Source organism: Rhyacophila brunnea, unplaced genomic scaffold (assembly GCF_057557595.1).
Source record: "Rhyacophila brunnea isolate RB1 unplaced genomic scaffold, BYU_Rbru_1.0 scaffold_2, whole genome shotgun sequence".
NCBI classification, from domain to species: Eukaryota; Metazoa; Arthropoda; class Insecta; order Trichoptera; family Rhyacophilidae; genus Rhyacophila; species Rhyacophila brunnea.
In genome coordinates, this window is record NW_028232859.1 from 20,409,773 (window position 1) to 20,434,715 (window position 24,943).

The 24,943-nt window shown below is 34.4% G+C and overlaps 1 protein-coding gene across 1 annotated transcript in view; it reads left to right on the forward strand.

Moving 5' to 3' along the window:
* The first annotated feature begins 960 nt into the window (after positions 1 to 960).
* The window catches only part of LOC147072021 (uncharacterized), a 54,465-nt gene continuing 30,482 nt past the window's right edge, over positions 961 to 24,943 (forward strand). Inside the window, exon 1 of the mRNA XM_085946540.1 lies at positions 961 to 1,549. Coding sequence (XP_085802666.1) covers positions 961 to 1,549 — 589 coding nt within the window. The remainder of the gene's footprint in view (positions 1,550 to 24,943) is intronic.

A 24,943-nucleotide genomic window follows, 5' to 3' on the forward strand; every position in this document is an offset into this window, starting at 1 on the left:
GGAGACAAAGTTATTGTCGATATCTACATCATGGGATCATTTTACTAGTTAACCCACTGCCACGTAGCTACAGCCCCCATGATATAATACATTATTCGACCGTGTATAAATCGCCCTATTTATCACGTCAGGACAACCGCCAATGGGGCTCTCACTAAGGCGGGGTGAATCAGGCCACGCCCCGGCCACGTGAACCCCGTCCCGGACCGGAAAAACTACCCCCGACGTTTGGGGTTGTCTTTCCCATAACATTTTCGCGCGGAGTGGTGAGAAAAGCGAGTGGTTCCGGCGTACGGTTTTCAAACGGAAACGTCATGTGAATTTGACATCTTTCGTCAGCATTGTTATTTATAAGTGATATAAATTTAGTATTATTTTAGAAAAATATGAAATACATTAGATATCATATATCCAAATCAATAACTTCAATAGGATATTAATAATTAATGAAAATCACTGTTTTGGACATTTGCAAATAATATTTTTGGTTATTCTAATAATTGTTGTGTCAAATAATGAAGACTACAAGAAAATAGTGTTTATGAAAACATTCTATAAGTATGTTTTCATGTCATAGTAATGAATACTACATTAAGTAGATCTAGATTCACCTATATGTAAGAATAAGTTTAATAATTTTAAAACAATAGATTGAACATAATTCTGAAATAATAAATTAAAACGAAATATGAATTCTTAAAACAGTTAAAATCATTGAAATGTTAATCAATCTTACATTTTTGTGTTAATGTTTCATTAATATATTTTAATAATAATGGAAACTCAGACTTATTTTTGTGTAATAATATAATGTTTAGTGATTACTGTAATATAAATTAAATATTTGTGAGTGTAAAGACAACCAAAATGAATCCGTGACGATTTCTTGTGTGTCACTTTTGATCCGTCTGACGATAATTAAGATATTGACAGTGGAACTGGTACAATCTTTTTGCCATGATGGAGCAGCTGACAAACTTCGTATCGAAGTCCTTCGAATACAACAACAACCGGATAAAAGAAGACGAGGGCTCGAGCCTCGATGGAGAGCGTCCGGACGACATCGATATCACAGAAGTAGGAGTAGGAGGGCACGAGAGTCCGGTCCCACTCATCAAACGAGGGAGAAATCCACCAGGAATTGCCCCGGCAAGAAATTGGCTACTTCCCGACAGTGAAAGAAGACCAAAAATACAAATATCAACACCTACGAGGCCGGAAAATAGAAGAATTTTTGATGTCGCTTTTGTTAGTTCAAATATTAAGACTGATTTTGAAACGCCTGCTGATGATATGACTGTTGGAGAACGTGAATCAATTAATCATAAAGACGTTGAATGTGGTGTGATAAACTATTCTAAAGATAGGCCAACTGTGGATACGGAAGACTCGTGTTCTGACGATGAGAGCAAGAATGTAAATGTCGAGGATGACGACGAGTGGTCACGCGGAGCTGTTCCTGGAAAGGAGGATGGTGAAAGGCGAGACGATGAAGCTGCATCTTCTGAAAAGGATGCTCTTGGTGATCAAGATATTGATATTAAATCAGGTAAATGTGTGTTAATTTGAATGTGTATTTATTTGTGGTTTCGTAGGATCATTCGTAATAAATGAAATTTGTATGAGTTGATCGCGTTTTCAATTTTTTGAACATTCGTTAAACGTTTTTAGTATTAGTTTTCATTTAATTATTATCCCGTTTCTTGTTTCCATTTAATCATAATATCTAATACAATATGAGCTCAACGTTGGAAAATGCTACGACCGTCTATGCCGTAGGTAGACTAGGTACTACATCATACAATTTATTATGAATACAATCAATATAATATTATCTAAATATACTTAGATTTAATTTATTAATATTATTATGTTTCACATTATTTTTTTTAAATGCAATGGCGTTATTCATGCTTTTCAAAAATGGCATAAATTCCTACGACGTGGATCCGTCGCCGTCGGCTATTTTTAATCAGTACTTCACTTGACATGTTTATAAATATAATATTTTAAATAAGCTATTGGTATTTCGTTTCCCAGATATGTAATTATTTATTTATTCAGAAAAAATAGTATTGTGGCATTACAGAGATTAATTAATAAATACATAATATATAAATGATGTAATAATTACAAATAACAACCATAGCGGACATAGCGAGATGTCGGATGTAACGAAGAAACATTCGTTGACATTTGGTTTATAATTTTCTCCATAATATATGTATTCACTGTTATAACGAGCAACTTATCCGATATACCGAGCTAAAATACTGTTAATGTGTCGATCTTTTAAAAACATTTCGACCCTAAGCAATAAAATCCGATCGGACAAGATGCCGCCGGGGACGGATTACGTTTTTTTTTTTTAGAATTATTAATAACCATGTCCTTGCTTTTTCGTACAAGGTGGTTGTTAGTAATTTTGAACAATTACAAACACCCAGGCTTTGAGAAAAACACATAAATGTTTTTGTCATGACCGGGAATCGAACCCAGAACTCTCGGGTTCGATTCCCGGTGCCTCAGCGCCTTACTCACTGCACCACGAGAGCCACCTTGACGGATTACGTTTATGACACTAGTTAAGTGTCTAATTGTTATTTTCGCCGACAATAATGAAAAAGTATCCACGCACATGGTTGAAAAATCTAAGGTTTGCGAAATCCGTAGGTACCTACCAGAGTTCATTACAATAAACAACTTCTTTTGTAGTTTATGAATGCCATGCTTGTTTCGGGGATTTTTACGATGGTTTTCAGATTTTTTATTTTCGACTTTTTTTGTTATGTGACCGCTCATTTAAAATACATATTCTCTGATATAACGAGTACCGCTTATAACGAGCAAATTCAGTCTATCCCATCTTCCTCGTAATAACCAAGTTCGACTGTATATAGTTCAACAAAATAATCAACCTTTATGGTGGATAGGTTAATCGTACGATACACAGCATCATGAAAAAATCACATCCCTCCTGCGATGGGGTATCATGAAGACCGCAGAGTTACGGGTGATATTAGTGGGAACATGAAAATTAATATTTGCCAGTATACCTATACGGATTGTAAATGAACTCACGAATAAGTCTAAAGAAACGCTTTAAAAGAGCAATGACTCTTTGTGTGGACAAGGATTGCATTGATAGCATACACCATTGATGTAAAATACAATGGCATAAATAGAAGAAAACGAGTCGGAAAATTCTTTTAATTATCATTATCATAAGGACAGAATCCATATTATGTCCATAAGTAGAGAAATCTAAGAAATCTATTTTGAAGTCGATCCAACTTCATTGTGTAGTAGACGGACCAGACCTAGGACGACTTCATATAATACTGGCATATTCGAAAATACATATACAATTAGTAATCGCCAATGTATAATCAGATAAAGCAGTTTCTGGAGTAAGTCCATGATATTTAGTTACATATCTGATTAAAATTGTAATTAACTTCTTTCACTATCCAGGCTACATCAATTCTCAAGCATTTCCAGCCGTAATTATAAAACAAATCATATTTTTTTTAATCAGTCATGTTTTTTGAAGTTATGCTTCTTTTGGCGCGTTTGGGAAATCAGATCAGAGTGTATTTTTGGCATGACATTTGGCGTGACATGTAACACATAATTTATTTTTTCACAAAAAAAAACGCACTCGATCGGATTCGAACCACCGATTGTTCGGTTATCAGCCGAACGCACTACCTTTACGCCACAGTATGATACTGCAATCGTGACGATTATACAGTATATTATTATAGTTTAGAACTGTTCCGTTGCCTAGGCAGCGAATTTGTTATTGTCGGCCATTTGCAATTCCTTACGTAAACAGACTATTAATCGACAGAGTGAAAGTTGGTACTTTAAAAATAAAAACAACGAGAAACCATTGTATAATTTAGTAATATAAGTTAAAGTGTATATAAATAAACCAACGGTGTTCCAATGAGCGGTCCTTTTTCTTGCGTGTGTAATTTAAAAAGATAATTAAGAGCTAGTCAAAGAATCTAGTTTATCACAAGTTTTGTTTTTGTTTTGTTACGCCAAAGAAGCAACACTTCTAACGCGCGTACATAGGGTACACACACCGATTTTTTTATATTTATATTAATTATAACCAGATATTTGTAAAATCACGTTTTCCTAAATCCCGATTCATTAAAATTTAAATTAAAATTTTTGGAAAAGGCAAAAACATTAAAATATTACAACATCAAATTCTTAACAACTTGTCTAGATTCATATTTCTCTACAAAACAGGAGTACCAAATAAATCCTGATTCATTCTTTCGTGGTTGTCGCAGCGCTCGAAATGGAAAAGTTTACGAACCGGAGCGCTCGACAAATTTTCTGAAGATATTTACATAGTCATCAAATCGTATGTGTATTTTATAAAAATAAGTGTGTCAGATTTTCTATTCTATGGCCTATCTAGCTCAGACGGTCAACATATTTTTTCCACGAGACGGAGCGATAATTTTACAAATTTCACGAGCCGGAACGGCGCTCCGGTGCGTTCCGTTCCATTTCGAGCCCTGGGTTGTCGCAGTTGTCTCATCAACGTGTATACTATCTCTTCTTCCTCTTTTGGTGATCAAGATCGTTGAAAAGGCTGTTCCCATGAGACAATGTGGATTCGATTAGTGAATAAGTATATTTAGACATCATGTAAGGAACCACAACCAAACCCGTAGGCGAACCGACGAATGAGTTGTTTAATTATATATATATAATATATTATCTCAGTGACGAGGGGTGGAGGTAGGCTGTTAATATCTCCCATAAATAGTGCATACTGAAGTTTTTCAGTCATACTTATTTGTTTTCATTGAACAAAGAATTCATATTACAGATGGCGTCGGTAAGTTTTTTAAAATTAAAAACCCTGCCTAAGCAAACCATAAACGATAAAAAATATTCTTCTATCTATACAATATCTAAAATTATGTATGGTTTAATGGTATAATTTTAGATGTTTTATAGATAAAATAATATTTTTTGACTATTATCTATGCTATGGCTTGGATTAGGCAGGGTTTAATTGCATTTTAAAAACTAATAACCACTATCTATGATTGTAGTCTTAGTTCAATAAAAAAAAAGTTTGACTGACAAAGTTTAGTGTGCACTATTTATGTCGGATTTTAACAGCCTACCTCCACCCTTTGCCACTGATATATTTCATCATTATCACCCGGAGTCGACTCGCTGCTGAATAAAGGCCTCCTCTAGCTCCCTCCATTCTTCTAGATCCATAGCTCTTCGCTGCCATGTACATCCACCGAACTTTATGAGTTTAAGGACATCCCTGAGCATGTTTAGTGCCACTTGGATACCACGTCATATATATTATATGTATGTATAGATCTCTGAGACTTTCCATAATTAATACTCTAACCACTTCCAGTACAAAGTGCAATACAAGGTAACGGTATCCGTTTGTGCTATTATTACTGGGAAGTCTTATTTTACATACTTAACATAAATCACTAAAATGTATTCGAATTAATCATTCAACCCATGATAGTCAGCATTTTGTTTTTATCCCCCTCGCGGGGAGCTTAGTTGCCCGTGGATGAATTTGAAGACACCATCGAATAAATTATTAGAATTCCATCTTACCTTCTCTCTCAATCTAGTAGTCAAATAGTATATCGTTTGCTGTTCTTATTTATTAAAAAAAAAAAAAAAAACATTGCCAGCTGCACAATTTTGTTCGGTCTTGATTCTTAATTATGATAATGGTCGATACTTATTTTGTCCTATGGTTCATATTTAGACTTTCTATTTTTTTGAGTTCGGAATGACGTGGCTTTGGGTTATCAAAGTATTTATTAGAAACTGAATTGACAGGATACCACTTTTTTATCCCGTATCGTTAATTGAGTAGTTCATAAGCATAGTGAACCAAGTCTATTCTGTTTATTTTTGGGTAAGTTGAGTATTTATAATTCTGTAAGGCTATGATTGCAATTCTGAAGTGTTATTTTGAGTACATTCAAATCATTATGTAAGGGAAATCATACCCTTACAGAATGAGAAATACTCAAAAATTATGTTTGAACCTAGCTTACTCTAAAATAACCAGAATGGAGTTGGTTCACTATGCTTGTGAACCACTCAATTAATAAATTACAATTATCTTTTTTTATGTACATAATATTATAATTTTTGGGACTATGTTTTCAAATTAAATGGTCTGACACTTTCTGGTTCCGCCGGAGGCCAAACTCTACTGTTGATACTTGTGTTTATACGTTTATTGAATAAGAGCTCGTGGCCTTATAGCAATTAATCTTGGGTCTGAGTAAATTAAATTGTTGATTAAATGAACGCTGCTCAAAGAGAAGTATATCAATAATCAAAGTGTGTATGTTAAATAATGTTGGAGTGGTAAGTTCACATATTAATAATTTTATTAACGCATAATCAAAAGTAGGGTTATTTATTTTAACTCTTTCTGTTTAACAGTCACGAATTAACAATGAATATTTTTAATGTTATGTATTTTTTGCAATACGTTAATTCATTCTACTTACTGAAAATAAAAATAATGAAACAAATAATGGTAGATATTTATGACAGCGATTGTAGTTACATTGGAAAATAATCTGTAAACAAAATAGGTATGTCATCTTTTATGAAATCTTGGGAGCGGTTCGTTCCACAAGACCGTTCCGATGTACCTATCTATCTACGCATGCTATAAATTAAGTAAATAAATAAAAACATAGTTACTAACAATATATTTATTCATCTGGCTAAAACATACATAAAAATAATATGTACCCTGATATGCGTCGAAATAAAAATCCTACAGCTTCCACGGATCGCGTGGAAAAGAGTTTGCAGGGAAATAAATGTCAAAATAAAGAAAGAAAGGGGGAGGGGGCAGTTAAGCCCCCGTCGGTATCCAAAGGGGTCGCTAGGTGGCAAGCCCTAATTTACATAATTGCAAAATAAAACAGTAAGCCTTTTCAATTTGCCAAATTGTTTTAACTGAGAACAAAGAAGTCTGTGTGTATATAAGGCGCTCTGTAAGACAGGATAAACATGCGCAGGAACTTCAATCAAATCAGGAATACCTAACCCTTTTCAACTTGCCTTAACATCATTTATCCCAAATTCAATATATATCTCCATATTGACTTATCCCCTCATTTAATGTGAATAGATTTATATTTTTATTAATGTTTGAATAACTACTTACACGACTTTGACCATTTTCTGACTGGCATTAAATCTGACCTTCATAATAAATTATAATCATCTTTCATGAGACAACGAAATCGTTACAAACGAATTTACGCAAATACGATATTATAACTTTTACATCATACACACATTGTTCGATTAACTATATAAACAATATTGGAAAGGATTGTTATTTTCAGCATACTACTAATAAAATATAAATAATTTCTAATAATAATAATATATTCCTTTAAAACAGCTTTTCATGTTTCTGAGGAATATTATTTTTAGGGTATTAATTATGCCCACGGTGGCCGCGCGGCTTAAGCGTTGGACTATCACGCCGTGGGTCCCAGGTTCGAATCCTGGGTCTGGCACGTACACAAATATTGTTTTTCAATTTGTGTATGAGTCAGGGTATGGACCTAATAGGTTGAGCAAGTGGTTGACATCCATTTAAGGATGTCAGCCTTTTTTTATTTTCCTCGTAAAAACAAAATCTGTTAATACAAACCTCTACTCTGTGGAGGCCCGTATGATCCTATTAGGATCGGACATGGTCGAAAAATTATCTCACCGTGAAATTTAGGATATTAAAGATTATATAACTACGTAATATATAATATTAAAATAAATATAAGTATGTATATATTTTTAACACAATATATGCAACAAATCATAGTGGCAAAAACATGTATGGATGCAGGCACGCACACAAGGATTTCGGGTCCGGACCCCCTCATAAGGAACGAAAAATACGAATTATTTAGGAGAATGTAAAATTACTTCTTCTTCTTCCTCTTAGTCAGGACCTAATAACTGACCTTGTGACCTGGATGATTTGGCTGTCGTACTGCCTGTTCAATGGGTTTTTTACTTATCTGTGAATTTTACGAAACGCACAGCATTCATAAAGATTGGTGCAATGGGGTATGCAATGTATGCTTTAGTATTCTAATACGGTATGTCTAGAAGACAAGACAAGATCCTAATAAATATGACCGTTAGACCATATGCATTCGATGACCACTTGTGGGTGTGACAGATCTCAATAACTCGTAGGTGGGCAAACGTAGTTTTACCTGCGGGATGTGTGTATATCGCTATACTTAATGTGTCTTGGTATGGGGAATGTACTTGGAAAAGTACGAGGGGGTCCGCGGTTGAGGCGACGAGAAGCTATAAGCTATAGGCGGGGTAAATACAGTAGTCAGTGGCAACTTCTAGATTTTTTACACTCTGCCATCTCAATGATAAATTCGATTACCATACGTCTTTTTTGTGTGCACGGCTGTATATATGCATTTACTTGTAGGTACATATAAAATAAATTAACTATTCTGATACATACATAATATGAATATTTACATAATATTCAACTCACATAATATCTATGTATTGACTTACATTTTTATGACTGCATACTATCACCTATATACAATCTAATAAAAGTTTAACGAATTCTATTGTTAGTTTTAAACACTTTTGAAAAATGCGTATTTCAATGCTCGGTATAGAAAGGGTTGAATCTCCGCGGACCCACTATCGCCAATTAGGTTTTTTGCTTCCGTTTATTTGCCTCAGGAAGGGTTATCTCGAATAGAAAAAAATGTTATCAAGAAAGCAACTCAACAGTGAAAATAAATCAAGAAAATATTTTGAGAAATTCGACAAAAAAGGCTTCACTAACATTTTTTTCTTGCACCGTAAAATGGCGTATATACTGGTTTTTTATCATTCAGAAAAATCAAAAGTTCATTTTTGGTAATTAGGTTGACAGTATAGATTCACAAGGCCCCAAAATCGTCAAGGTGCCCGATACCCAAAAAAATATTTGAGAAAAATAGTGACGCTCGAAGCCGTGGAATAGAGATAAACTACACGTTTCCATAACATCGGCCCCATTTTTGTTACGCACCACCAACAAACACCAAAATCGATTGAATTCGCTTGCTCAAATGTCAATTAGGTCTGAAATTTAACAAAATAATTCCTACATGTTGATGAAATACTGAGTGATTTGATTATAAAAAAATATATCTTATTAATATAATTTTGGGGACCCCAATATGTCCACACTCGTTTGGAGCCTCCAAATATGGCTTCATAAATACATATTTGTTGTTTTTAGCGAAGCCATTAAGTCACCCCCAATTTTAAAACTTAGTGTAGGTATTCATTATTATTTTTTTAAATTTTATTTTTATCTTACTTAGATAATTATATCAAAAATGAATCAGAAACTTAGATGAAATTTTGAAACAATAGTGCAGGGTGACCTAAATCCTACATAATTATAATATAATTAACTAAAAATCCTGCGAGTAAAGCGTTTTCTTAAATTTCTTTAATATTAGCGATCGGCTTTTGTCAAGCTTTTGATAAGCCATGAGACCCAATGACAGTGGAGTAGTGAAACAATGGTGTAGTTAGTAATAGAAGTAAAATAATTACATCCAGACTCAGTAAATCACATAAATATATTGTGACTTTACGGGGATCGAACCCGGAGCCCCCGAATGAAAGACCAGCACTCCCTTACGCACTGGACTACGATGGCTGACAATTGTAAATTTTTAGTCACTTTTTATTTTATTTTTTTTAAATATAGGTTCGTGCATACCTCATAAAATATTTACCTATAGTTGTAGCAATTACAAAAAAAAAACAAATCGAAGTAACAAGCAAAAAAATGTGTGCACGTTGTAAGTGTAAGCGTAGTTGGCAAAAAATTACATTGTGAATATTTCAGTTCAATTTTGTATTACACCAGCGCTCGAAATGGACAGGAACGCACCGGAGCGCCGTTGTGGTTCGTGGAATTCCAAAATATACCGTTCCGGCTCGTGGATTCATTTAAAATTCCGTTGCGGTTCGTTAGATTGAGATATTTATGTGTGAATGTATCTTTTAAAGTTTTTCTCAAAATTAAAAATTAACGAAGTTATGTTATGCTGGGCGTGCAAGGGTTAAAAATAAAATTTATGACATCCCTAAATTTCTTTCAATTTTCTTTTTTGTGTCGATACATCCGTGTCTAAATGCATTGTCTAAACACTCCAAATAATTGCATACTTACATAAAAAAGTAACTACAGCTGCAAGCTACAAAAGAATTGGGCCTTTGCTGACATTGTTTGAAAACCTTTTGTACTTAAATAACTTAAATTCAATAAAAAATAAAGTTGGCACCTACATATTTGTATAATAATTTCTAAAGTATGAAACATCTCAGTACAGTCTCGCTTTTACCTTTGACTGGTATGCATTGCGAATTTACTTACCTACTAATTTATTACTTATATTTTATTGTGAGTGATAAAACTTATTTATTTTCATCGCCATCTAATCGCCGTGTTAATTTTATACCCACGTCTATTTTTGCGGGCAAAATTTTCGGTGGTAAAATTAATATGATAAAGTTTGGTAATTTAAATCGTACAATTCCGCTAAAATCTACTTATTAGTCGCTTGTTTTTTAAAACATTTTGTATTATTTAAATTTGTTCTCTTAAAATTTGGTTAAACATCTCAGCAGGCGATACCTTTCTATATATTACATATAAGTATATTTTTTGTCGTTGGTATCCAAACTGATTTAACATATAATGCTGTTGACCAGTGGCCACAAGCAGAATTTTTTCGTTTTGAAAATGATAAATATGAGTGGATATTTATAAATTTTATGAAGGTTTAATTAAGTAGTAGGTACTTCGTGTAAATCTGCTAAAACATTAAGAATTCACTCCGATAAGCATTTAAGATCGACAATACAGTTGAAACAGAGTTTTCTGATTCAATGTCATTTCGACAATTGACTCGACGTTTTAAAAAATATTTATGACGTGTCGTAAACCCTTATTTTTACAATGAATAATAAATAAATGCACCATTATGCCATTTTCCTACAAAAATGTTTTTGGTATGAAACTATTGAATAGCCTACCGTAATTAGTTTATTTTTAAGGGACGTTTCTATTGTGTTATAATTACATACGTTGTAACTTGCTACTTTAAAAATAATAGAAATAATAGATACCTACTATGTAGAGAACTTTTAGTTAATTTTTGTTTGTAAATTTGTTTTTAAAAAAAGCAATATCCTCCAATAAATTTTTATTACTATCATAATAATAAATTATTGTTCTGTATTATCATTATTCATCACCGTGGCAATAATAATGACTATAATAAGACTAGGTAAGGACAAACATCACAAATTGAATCGTTTAGTTTAAAATACTCACAAATTAGGTAGGTACGTGTTCAGTGCGGACAACAAATAATTTTAGATGGTAGTCATAGATTAAATAAATACGGTGGTAAGTTCTTTAATCTGAGGTGGTAAGTGTACGTATATTACAATAATGGTAACCGAAGCATCATCATTGTAACATATAGGTCATGGTCTCCACAACGAGGGGCTGAGAGGGCTCTAGCCTGGGAGCCCGTGCTCAGGAGGAGCCCGGCGAGGCGAATCGACCAGATAAGTGAGATAAACACACATCACAAATTTGCTTTAATAGTAAAAAAAAGAATTTTCTTACAATACTATTATTTATAGTTATGTGGTTATACGAAACAATTCTTAATTGTATATCAATACTCGACATCTCCATAATTCGTATGGATGTTTTGAAATATACAATAAAACACTAAATATACAGATTATTGTTACCCCGTACATACTGCGTTTATTCTTAGCGATAAGAAGGGGGCCCCACCAAAGATCCTAGCCTGGGGGCCAGCTTCACGATGTGGGGCCTATGGTATAGGTATATACATACACTACAATATTTATTAGTCCTTATAATGTTGAATATAGGTAGGTACCTACTGATTAATGACAATTTTATATTATTCTATAGGAATCGTGTTTAGCAACTCGAGTTGCACCTTCCGTCATGTTTTATCTCATATAATTAATGATACTTCTTCTTCTACCCTGTCATGTCCTAATATTGGGGCATAGGGCAAGTATTGGCGCCACTTCCCTCGGTCCATCGCCATGCGCCTCCCGCCATGTCAGACCTGCAGCAAATAGGTCGCTTTTGTAGCACCGCTGCAGGGTGAGGGAGAGGCGGCCACGGCGATGGAACCCTTGAGGCTGTGCCACAAGGATACGAAGTGCCGCACTCTTTGGCGGCATCCGGAATACGTGTCCCAGCCACGTAAATCGTCTCTTCGTGATAACTTCAATCACCGAAGGCTGCTGTGCTCACGAACTCGGGTATTTGTAACGCGGTCGTACCAATGTACCCCTAAGATTCGGCGGAGACATCGATTCTCAAAGCTCAAAAGCCGATAATTGATGATACACCATTGGTAATTTAAAATGCTATAATTACGTAGTTTGGTGATGATGGCTTGAAGCTTTTCTTAGAAGTAGGTATAGCCTAATGGCCCTTATGGTGGAGAAGGTTCAAAAGAAATCTTTGAGGATCCTTTGTTTGAAGCTGTGTGGATGCCATCCATGGCTTTATCCGATTGATTTATCTTAAGAACGCTTACACACTGTGTTCAACCAAATTGCTTCGGATATTGGTATATTCCTCCTGCGTGAGAACGAGTTTATGTGAACGATTTATAAATTCTTTGTTTTATAACTTCTTAAATAATTAAATGGCGTAGTTAGCTCTATCGGTGTACAGATATGTACTGTATAAATTTTGTATTTACTCTTCTCTGTATAGGTACTTACTATTTTTTCTAATAGTTGCTTCATCTATTTCTTTATTTTTAAACACTATTTCTTTGATTTTTTTAAAAATATTCTGTGCTCGTCTTGAATCTATAATCTGTAAAATTTGTTATATGTAAATTAATTTTTAACTTGAATCTTTATGGTAGGTATGTGGATATGTTGTTTTTTAAGTTTAATTAATTAACAAACTGAACTATCCCAAATGAGACAGTAATATAAGTTATAAGCAGTGACGAGTGGTGGTAGAAGTAACATGCCTGCTGATTATGGGTGGTAGATAAAGTAAGAGTAAAGAATAATACAATTCTTGACGGTATACTTTGTTGAGACGAGGTTCTTTCGCCTGCGACGCTGACAATCCTTGCCCACTTGCTAAATATACATCCACGTAAGAAGTTCAAAGTTTATTGTTGCATTCATACATCCAACGTACGTACGTATGTAAAGAAAGAAATTAAGCATACCGTTTTTTCGGAAAATTATAGAGCGTTCCTGTTCGTGAAATTTTCCATTTCGAGCACTGTATTACACTATCTCATTCATATAATAGTAATTGTAATTAAGGGGTTACTAATTATTGATTGATGGACCGAACTGTTTATAATGATTATTTATTGTATATACTTGTACACTGTATTACATTTTGAGAATACATCCTTATTTAGATATTAATTTAGTTAAGTATATATATCTGAATTTAGTATCAAATAGCTTTACTTCATATTAGGATAAACACAATATGCGTGGAACAACTATTTGAGTGGTTCATAATCCAAGCGAACCAATTCCATTCTGGTTAGTTTTGAGTAAACTAGGTTCAAACATAATATTTGAGTATTTCTAATTCTGTAAGGATGATTTCCCTGACAGAATAACTTTACTGTACTCAACATAATATTTAAGAATTGCAATCATACCCTTACAGAATTAGAAATACTCAAATATTATGTTTGAACCTAGTTTAACCAAAACTAACCAGAATAGACATGGTTCCTTTGGCTTATGAACCACTCATTTAATTGAGGGGTAAATTTTGAACTGCTTGGTTGAAAGGTTTGATACCGACTGATTAATATGATGTTCGAGTCACGAATACTTTGAGATCGTTAGTTATAATTCATGTTGATAGATGTTACTATATTATATATAACCTAAGCAAGCATACAGGACTTAAGTACGGTGGTTTTCCATGAATAGAGTTGGGTACGATTAAATGCTATAACTTGTATATCCTCTTCTAGAATCAACGATCAATATAACAACATATAAGCGAGTCATTCGACACTTATCACTATAGCCCATTCTTCCCTCAGTCCCCCTAATATACTGGCACCGTATTTAATTTGTAAATTGTCAAGTAAGTGATTCAAGGTGTGACGGGGTCTCGTCTCAGGGGAGTCATTGGGCCCCAGGCCGCTCCTCCCAGCGGGCTGGGACCGGGACCAAAGCGGGGATTCAACCCTTCACGGGCCATTTGCCACCCTGCAACGCTCTGACAATTTAGACAAGAACTGCGATTGCAAAATACTTACATCAAAGGTATTTTAATCCATGTAAATAATACCTCCTACACGCACGTAGATGTAGGTCTGTGCTCTTCGTTTCAACCTTAAAAAGATTATTAATTGAAACTCAGCAATCTATAAAAATATGTGTGATGCTTAAAAGTAATAATAATTACAGCTACGAATTCAGCGATGCATTACATATCGATTTTTAAAGTATATAGGAAGCAGATAAGGGTTTGCGATGTAATAGAGTTTATTAAAAGCCTTAAATGGAGATGGGCTGGACACATAGCTCGAAGAAGAGACAATCGTTGGACAAATCTAGTCATCCAGTGGTATCCAAGATGTACAAAACGTCCGCAAGGTAGACCTAGAGGCCGCTGGATCGATGAAATGTTAAAGTTCTGCGGAAGTACATGGCAGCGCAATGCACAGGACCGAGAAAAGTGGAAGCAGCTTGAAGAGGCCTTCATCCAGCAGTGGATAGATTCAGGCTGACGATGATGATGATGATGATAGGTACATAAATATACCATATTTATGATCTTGTATTCTTAAATTATATTATATAAAAGTAGATTCAGATATTGTATATAATATAAATATACAATATCTGAATCTACTTTTACTACGCCCATCATGGCCGAGTGGTAACGTGTCGATTTATAATGTCACGGGTCCGAGGATTGAAACCTAGGTCTGGCAAATTTACATATCTATTCTCTCATCATTAAGTTATAGTAAAGTTATTGGCAATTATTTGTCTCCAACCCGCTTTCACGACGTACGCTCTATCAACTACCCATCCGTCAACCATACGTATCGTATAGACCAGGGGTCGACAGACGCGGCTCTTTGCATATACGTTTGCGGTTCTTCAGACATAAACTCCAATTTCACCTCATCTCAAGCAGCCTTATAAATTTTATGAGATAGAGCCGCCGAACAAACTTAGACTCGTACGGCATACTCTCTACTACTCTTTACTCTACTCATATTCTGGTTCACTCCAGATGCAGTTAATAGATTTTAAAAGCATGGAACTGTGGAGCAACAAATTCACAGATCTGACCAGCCGCTTGGAAGAACTCAAAAGAGAGAAACCCAATTTGATTTCTCAGCCCAAGTGGACAGCCATAAAACAACTGCCTAAAATAAAAACAATAATGTTTGATACATCGAATAGTCTGCCTGAAACTAGCTTTTGGTATTTTCACAATCTTTGGCTGTACATATGCGAACAAACATTCTCAACTATGAACCAAATAAAAAATAAACTTAGAAGCAGAATAACGGATGAAAATTTACAATCATGTATTCAATTAAAAATAAGTAGCTATTTGTCAGAATTTGTAAAGCTATCAAAAGCGATGCATGGACACCATTCTAATTATTTTTGTTATTAAAAAAAATCTTGAACTTTTCCCTCCTAAGATCCATATGCGGCTCTCTGGTACCTTTGTTATCCTGCTTCCTTGACAATTTGGCTCTGTTCACTTGACAAACTGCCGACCCCTGGTATAGATTATAGAATACAGTGACGTCCCTAGACAAAATGCCGCCCCTAGGCAGTGCCAAAATGGTGCCACATATTTTTATATAGTGCTTTTTATCATCCTTTCATGACTCTAATATCTAATAAATATGTTGTATGGATAGGTAGATTAAAACAAGATATACCTATACCATTAGATCTAATTTAAATGCCATCTCTGCTTCAATAAACAATATTGCGAATCTGCAGTTTCAGATAGGTACATTTAAAAATACACCTGACAACTTCCAAAACTCGCGAGTGACTTACAAACACACATATTTGGATAAATTTTAAATTAAGTATGTACCTATCTACCTATAATTCAAATATAATTCGCAAATCTCCACGTGTCATTACTGTTCACCAAGAATGTGACGTCCAAGAACATCGGAAGTAAACTAGACATCGCGAACCCGACAAAAAAATATTGTCCCGTTAAAACTTTTGTAGCACCTAATTAATACATTTTGTTTCCAACTAGTGAGCTGATTTTTTAATGGAAAGATATTTCTGTTATTACTAAGGTTAGGTAGCTATTTATATATATATATATAATATATCGACCCAATGATTCTCATCGATTTGCCGCCCCCAAGCGACGCTCAATCTGCCTACCCCCACGGGACGTCACTGATAGAATATAGATCATGGGGAGGTTAATTATATGAAAATATGTTATGCAAGCAAATTCGTGTAGTAATTCTAAATCCGTCACTACGTCTTCTTTGTAATATATATTTGACTTTGATTGATATTTATCAACTAATCAATGTATTGAAAACAAATTATTCGGAAAACCACAGAAATATACATACCCAATAGAAAAAAATCTTGAAAAAAGTATATTGCTGGATAAAACTCGAACCATAATCCATCGGAATCTGGCCAATATGTTTCACTAATTTAGCCAACTGCACCCTGCCTAATTACGACAAAATTATTTATTATGCCATGCAACTAAAGCACTTCTCAAATTTCTCTAATATTAGCGATTAATATAACTTATAATTAGTTATTATTCAGGACTGTGTCCGAATTATGTACGTTCAATAAAGAATTTTACATTCTTAAATCCTCTGAATTATTTTTTGAATAAAAAAATAGTGTATTAATATATTTATTATTTGTTTGACTTAATAAAAGTTCAGTGGAAAATATTATAATCAGTGGGTGTAAAGAGGTAATAACTGGTCAAAATCAATGAAGAATAAATAAAATATAAATTTATTTATTGGTTAATTTTGTCTTTGGAGTATGAAAAGAGAGCAAAGTGGAAAACATGTTGATTGCCAATTATTAGATAATTCATAATATCTGACTCAACCATCATAATATTATAGGTGTATCTAGGTGCTAGCACCTAGCTCTAGGGCTGCTACTGATTACAACGATTAATGTAACAACTGTTTTGTAAATAATCTGCATGTATTTACAAAATTCGGCTTTATTGTATTATACTTAAATACTCACTAGTTCCACTCTATCATTTTACCTTTATCTAGTCTTAGCAGTGTTTCCCAATTAAAATTAATCATGTAACCCTTTGATAGCATATAACGGAACTTTTCAAATATAGTACTGTAGCAAAATGCGTCGCAGGTACATTTCTTCATCATAGATAATATCTATTATCATATTATGTAAAGCTTATTCAATACAATTTATAAGTGTTGGAACTACAACTTATATTGCTCCGCTGCGCATCTGAAATCCAAAATTGCAGCTTGCGAGACGATAAAAATATATTATTATTATTTCTACTGCTTTCTAATTAATTTTGTAGTTAAATATGCCAAAATTTTTGGATACCAACGTTTGTTAATCACAATTTATGTATGATCCCATAAATATGCCAACAACTCTTGACAAATTCAAAAATTCCAACGAGGACTAGGTGTGATACCACCAGATTTCGGTATGCAAAAGCATGACCGTGTGGTGATTATCATTTTCTTCACATATATTTTTAACTTAAACTTTGATTTGTTTAGTATAATGTTTTGTTTTAAGTAAGTAAATTAATGTGAAGTGTGGTTGCAATATTTTCAATAACCTTATTGGAACCTTAAATTTTACTTAATGACTCCTCAGGGTTCCGTGGAACCCAATTTTAGAAACTTTGCTGTACATATTTTAAAAATACACATAACGTGGATTCAAATATCATTATTATTGCAAGCAGTATATTTTCATTCAAACAAATCCTGCAAATAAAATTAACGGCGTTAGTACATAGGTAGGTACCTAATCTGTTTTGTACACCTTTCTGCGTACAGCAATAACACTCATTCATTGTCCAAAAGCAATAATACCCCTTGTAAGTTAATTATTATTATACGATTAAAAACCTTCTGACCGATTACACGAGACAAAATCTGCCTCTGCTAATGAATTCAGATCCCAGGGGGAGTATTTAATTCGTGAAACCTAGTTTATAAATTAACTTAAGATGCAGTTAAATCAGTGGAACGGTTTTCAGGTACTTGCGGGGGAAGTTATAAAGTAAGGCGGTGGGGGCAGAGGGAGCGAATGAGACCGGGAGGCGGTGGGGAGCGCCATCCGGATTAATTTAATTCCATTACGGTAATGAAGATACAAATACCTCCGAGGCACGGGGTGGCTTAAGAAGACTGTAGTTAGTCTTTTGAAAGAGAGACGAGATCTTTGAGAACAGAGACTACCAAACTGGGTACCTACTAATTAATTACAATAAAAATTGCTTAAATTCTTTAGTTGTTTCGGAAACATATTTTCAAAATAATGATTATTATCGCATATATTGTCAAGTAACTACCGATTTTAAATATACTTACACTGTTTTCTCTCGTCAGATGAAAAACCAAATTAATGTCGATTATTCAGAACGCTCATCAGAACCAATAATCTAATTGTTGGTGAAAAAACATTGCATAGTCTATGACACTTGTTAGTTACAGACCTACACATTTATCTGGAGAATGTCCAAAAATTGAACTACGAACTACGAGGGTGGGTCAATAAGTCCTTAGAAAAGCCGACAGGTGGCGCGACTAGTACTGTAAGCGGTTTGTTTTCATGCAGCGGCACTACCGATTCAGTATGCTGCGAAGTTTCAATCAGATTGGTCGGGTTGTTGTTTTTTATTTTCGTACATTTAAAAAAAAAATTTGCTTGTTTACAAAAATGGAGAAAATTGAGTTTAGAGCTGTTATTAAACATTTTAATATAAAAGGGTTAACAGCAAAGGAAATAAAAAATGAGTTGGATTTAGTTCACGGCATATCTGCTCCTTCACTTGCAACTATTTATAACTGGTTAAATGAATTTAAACGTGGTCGTACATCAACAAAGGATGAACCACGCTCAGGACGTCCTGTAGAGGTGACTACACCAGAAATGATCAATAAAATCCACGATATGGTGTTAAGTGACCGAAGATTAAAGTTGAGTGAGATAATTGAGGTTACAGGGATCTCAAAAGGTAGCGTCATTTCTATTTTACATGACAAATTGGGCATGAAAAAAGTTTCTGCAAGATGGGTGCCGCGTTTGCTCACAGTCGACAATAAACGCAATAGGGTGGTGGCCTCTAAAGCCCTGTTGTCGCTCATGCAACGCAATCCGGATGAATTTTTTCGTCGCTTTGTGACTGTAGATGAAACATGGATACACCACTATACTCCCGAGACGAAAGAACAGTCAAAGCAGTGGATTGCGAAAGGCGAACCATGTCCAAAGAAGGCGAAAACCGTAAAATCAGCTGGTAAGGTTATGGCTACTGTATTTTGGGATGCACGTGGAATTATTTTCGTTGACTATTTGGAAAAAGGAAAAACAATAACAGGGGATTATTATGCATCTTTATTGGACCAGCTAAAAAACGAAATTGAAGAAAAACGGCCTCATTAAAACAGGAAAAAAATCCTCTTTCATCAGGACAATGCCCATGTTCACACATGTTTACGATCAATGGCTAAAATTGAAGAATTGAAGTTCGAATTGGTCGACCACCCACCGTATTCGCCAGATTTAGCCCCCAGTGACTTTTTCCTTTTCCCAAACTTAAAAAAATGGCTAAGTGGACAACGTTTTTTTTCAAATGAAGAAGTCATCGATCGGACAAATGTTTATTTTGAGGACCTTCCGAAAACTTATTTTTCTGACGGTTTAAAAAAAATTGAGAAACGTCTAACCAAGTGTATTGAGCTCCAAGGAGATTATGTTGAGAAATAAAAAAAAAATACAAAAATAAAAACTGTTTTAATGCTTTTTTCTAAGGAATTATTGACCCACCCTCGTACCATAGGACGCTATATTGAAAAACGTCATTCGAATATCAGATTTTGCCAGTTACGAGTCGTGATTGTGTAGTTTTCGATAGTGGCTCCCCCATCTCATTCTCCAGATAAGTTTGTACGGTCACAGTTGGCAATACTGCTCTGAAAGATTCGACGCTCTTCTATTCTTTTTTCAAACCTGCTTTCTTTTGTTTCCATATACTTATTATCATTTGATTTTTCGTTTGCTGTCACCATTTCGACGTAAGCTATTACATGTCACACGTATTCATTTTGAAACACCTCAGGTTAATAAAAGCATATTTCAGTCATAAACCCTTAACACTAGTGCTGACAAACTCAAAGGAAAGAAGAATAATTGGAAGACCCAAGTCGAGATGGTTTGACTGCGTTAATAGAGACGCCACGCCGCCACACTGAGTCTGAAAAAGAATCAGGATAGACAGGCTTGGAAAGATATTCTTGAGGCGGCCAAGATCCACACACGAGGCAATGATGATAATACATTTTAGCCATGATGACCACGTGTCCTATCCAGACGTTATTTTATGAGCATTTGTAGTAGGAGGGATTTTTCTCCAATCATCACTTGTCCAAACTACTCCAGTTTTCAGCACTTAGTGTTGTGTGTTTCCTCTAGTTGCTTTTCATTCCCTGTAATATCGTGTAGTATCTTATAGTGTCTTTCCACCAGGCGCGCACATAAGGATTCAGGCCCGAACCCTCCCCAAGGAACGAACAAATACAAATACAAAGTGGATGGAATATCATTTCTTCTTCGTCAGGACCTTATGATTGAGGATCATGGCCCGGATGATTTATCTGTAGAATAGTCTTCTCAACGGATTGGTCTCCCTCTTTTCGGCATTATACGATACCCATGGCGGTGTCAGCGGAACTCATGAAATGGTGCAACCATCTGAGGCATCTAAAGTTTACTGCAATATTTTAATACAGCATATCTAAAAGAGAAGACAACGCGAACAACACAAACGGACACTAACCATTTTAATAAGTATGACGGTTAGGCTACGCGCATTCGATAACCACCCGTGGATGCGACAGGTCGTAACAATTTGTAGATGAGCACCCGTAGTTACAGGTGCAGTGTCTGGGTATGGAGAATATACCCGAAGAAGAGCTTAATAGGCGGGGTAATTAAGGAAGTCAGTTGCACCTGCTAGATTCTGTCAACCATGCCCTCTCCAGTCATCTTAAAGATCATAAAAAAATATTGGCTATATTTTTCGAAATGGAACACCCCATACTATTTTTGTGTGTGATACTTAAATTACTGTGTTCCACGATAGGTACTTTAATTGAGTATTGTAAAAGCAAAGGGCTTCACTCCGTCACATACCTACATATCGTCGCTTAAGAAACAACACCGCGGAAGTCAATTAATTAAAATTTTCAGGGGAAACAAAAACGTCTCAAAAAATTGAAAATTAATACCTTTTAACTTATTTTTTTTTGTGTTTAGTTAAAAAATGTTTCTTTTAACTAAACACAAAAAAAAAATAAGTTAAAAGGTATCAATTTTCAATTTTTTGAGACGTTTTTTGTTTCCCCTGAAAATTTTTATTAATTGACTTCCGCGGTGTTGTTTCTTAAGCGACGATATTGTGATATACAGATAAAAATAATTGCACAGTTTTGGGGGGGGGGTTGTAAGTACTTACCTATTTAATAAGTTTTATTATACTATATTGAAACAACATACTGAAAAATTTCATCCATTAGAGCAGGGGGGGGCAAACTTTTTGGATGGAGGGCCAAATTCAAGAATTCAAAATGAGCGGCGGGCCGCAAGTAAAATATAATTTTTAGATATACACTATTTATCATCACGAAAAATAAACATTACAAAAAAATTAATGAGAAGAATGAAACTGTTGTATATTTTTAACATTTTTTTTTAATTCAGGTGTTAATTTTGTAGTTGATATTCTCAAAACTGCTTGTAAATGGGCATCGGAGATATTTGATCGTAAAATTTTTTTATTGAGGTTCATGATCGAAAATGTTTGTTCACATATATAGGTTGATCCAAAAATAACAAAACATTTTTCTTGCATAATCTTTAAGTTAGTCGAATTTGTCTGAATTAAGGGCATTGTAAAATTTGGAGATTTCTTCACGACGATGCAATTCTCTTAAATCAGTGTCACACTGCAGATCAATAATCTCAAGTTGTAGCTCTGTCGGTACACTATCAATGTCTATTGAAAATTGATCGCTTACTATTGCTAGTAGTCAGTTAAGTCACAAAATCTTTGTGAAGAATCGTCATTTAGAGCTTTAATAATTTTACCATATTCTTCAAATTTATATTCTGATATATTCAGCAACTTCAAAGTTGGAAAGTAGTCCACGTTGTTATTCGATATTTGTCGAAGGAATAACTTGAGTTTTAATTGAAATCCATTCCATTATAATGATTAGAGTATAAAAATATTTGCCATCATTTTAACATTACAGAGAGTGGCTGGCTGTTGTGCATTTTAAACATGGAGAGTAGCTCTTGTGCGTCTAATCTACTCAATTATCTTACGTTTTTATATTCAAAAGTGGATATTTTTATGATGCCTTATCATAACGAAAAACTTTGTAATAAATTGATGAAATATAACTAGTATAAAATGTGTAATATTCACTTTTAAGCAAAGCATGTCAGACACCCACAAAGTGGAAGTTGTACTGTTTTATTGATAAACTTTCTATGAGTAATCATTATCAGTCATTCGATCAATCTACTGGGTCTTAGTCTGGATCAAAACATTGCCAAAACCTACAGACTCTTTATTGAGTTCATTCAATACATTATAATTCAATAAATTCACATCCTTCCTTTATACAAAATAGTCAGCGACGTCCATGTGCAAAGTGCGCTCTTAAGGCAGAATTAAAAAACCGTGTCCTTTCATTTGTAATCTCAAAATTTATGCGAAATTGTTAGGTTTTAAACTAAATACAATTAAATGCATAAAATAAACATAAAATTAAAAAAACCTTAAAAATTTTGAAAAAAATTACGTAGGTACACTGAGGATTAGCGCATATCCACGAAACCTGTTCCTCGATCACTGATAGCTTTAGGTACGTACATGGAAGTCTGAGGAACTGACAAGTATGAAGGCATATTTTAAAACTAAGATATCGGTACTTTCTAACGAAACGGCCGCATCATCCTCTTCATGGAAAACCAACACTGCTTCCAAAAGTTGTAATGATCATTCGTTCCTTCCTTGTCCGCTCTTTATATTTTGCTGCCCCTAAGCATAGTATGGCCAGCCAACCATTTATATAAACATCATTTATATTATAAAAAATTACAAATCGTTTAGTATTATAGTCTTCACAATGTTGTAAAACCCGAAGTACCTGTATATTGATTCATGATTAACTAATTTGAATAATTATAAATATATATTACACTGTAAATAAAAATAAATAAAATGCAATCGAACCCTGTTTCTTTTTCAATGAATTTTGGTGTACCTACTGGTGGTAGTTTAAGATAATTTTATGTTGACGTAGCTTGTAGTGTCTGTCTCTGAAGTCGTGAGTATGATCTGATCCCACGTCTGGTAAAAAATACATGTTGTTTTTTCTACCAATGATTTCTTGATTTAGTGTGAGAACTGAGAACCGAATAAGTTGAGCGAATGGCTGAATGGAGAGCCTAAATACTCTGCTTAGAAGCAAAACTATTAATTTGCTATTCTTATAACACATGTTAACATGCATCATGAACATAAATGTGTACGTATGGATGTATAGGTGGTTCTTAATCAGTGTTATAATTTAAGTCATTCTGCAATAACTATTATGCATGGCATTTAAGTACGAGTTCAAACTGTATGGATAACGATAATTCTTCTATATTTCTTCTTCTTTCGACCATGTCCGATCCTAATAGGATCATATGGGCCTCCACAGACTAGAGGTGACAGATTTTGTTTTTTACGAGAAATGGATGTCAGCCACTTGCTCAACCTATTCGGTCCATACCCTGACACACACAAATTGAAAAACAATATGTGTACTTGCCAGACCCAGGATTCGAACCTGGGACCCACGGCGTTATAGTCCAACGCTTAAGCCGCGCGGCCACCGTGGGCGTATTTACAATGTCCATATTTACAATGTTTTAAATCTACATTTACGAGTTGCTTAATTTCAAACTTAATTATCATTTTATAGATGTAATACATATGCTTGTAATTCTACATACTCACTAAAATTTTAACTTAATAAAAATGTTAAAAATCAGCATTGTTTTCAATTTTTTTTTAAAACTTATTAACTAGTTTGAAAACTCTATAAAATGAAACAATCACACTCCAAGATAATGATTGATATTATCATAATTTGTCAGTGCATTGATATAATATGTTATTTTTTATGTTTTTTGTTTTTATAAATTGTACAAAATCAAAACATCTTTATACAATGAATACGAATATCGGATTTTCCGTTAAACATTCAAAAGATTAAAGCATCTAAATATAATAATACGTTTCATGTTTCGTTACACTCCACAGTCCCCTAAGCCGGATTAAATTGGATAAAAACATAAAAACGCCCATTTTTGCAATTTAAATCATGTCTATGGGCCCCGATGGCATATAGTACTATCTCGTTTTCTTGGAGGCACTGACAGTGCGCGCGAGCGAGACAGAGACGGTGCTACGCCGAACCATCTGCCGACGTAG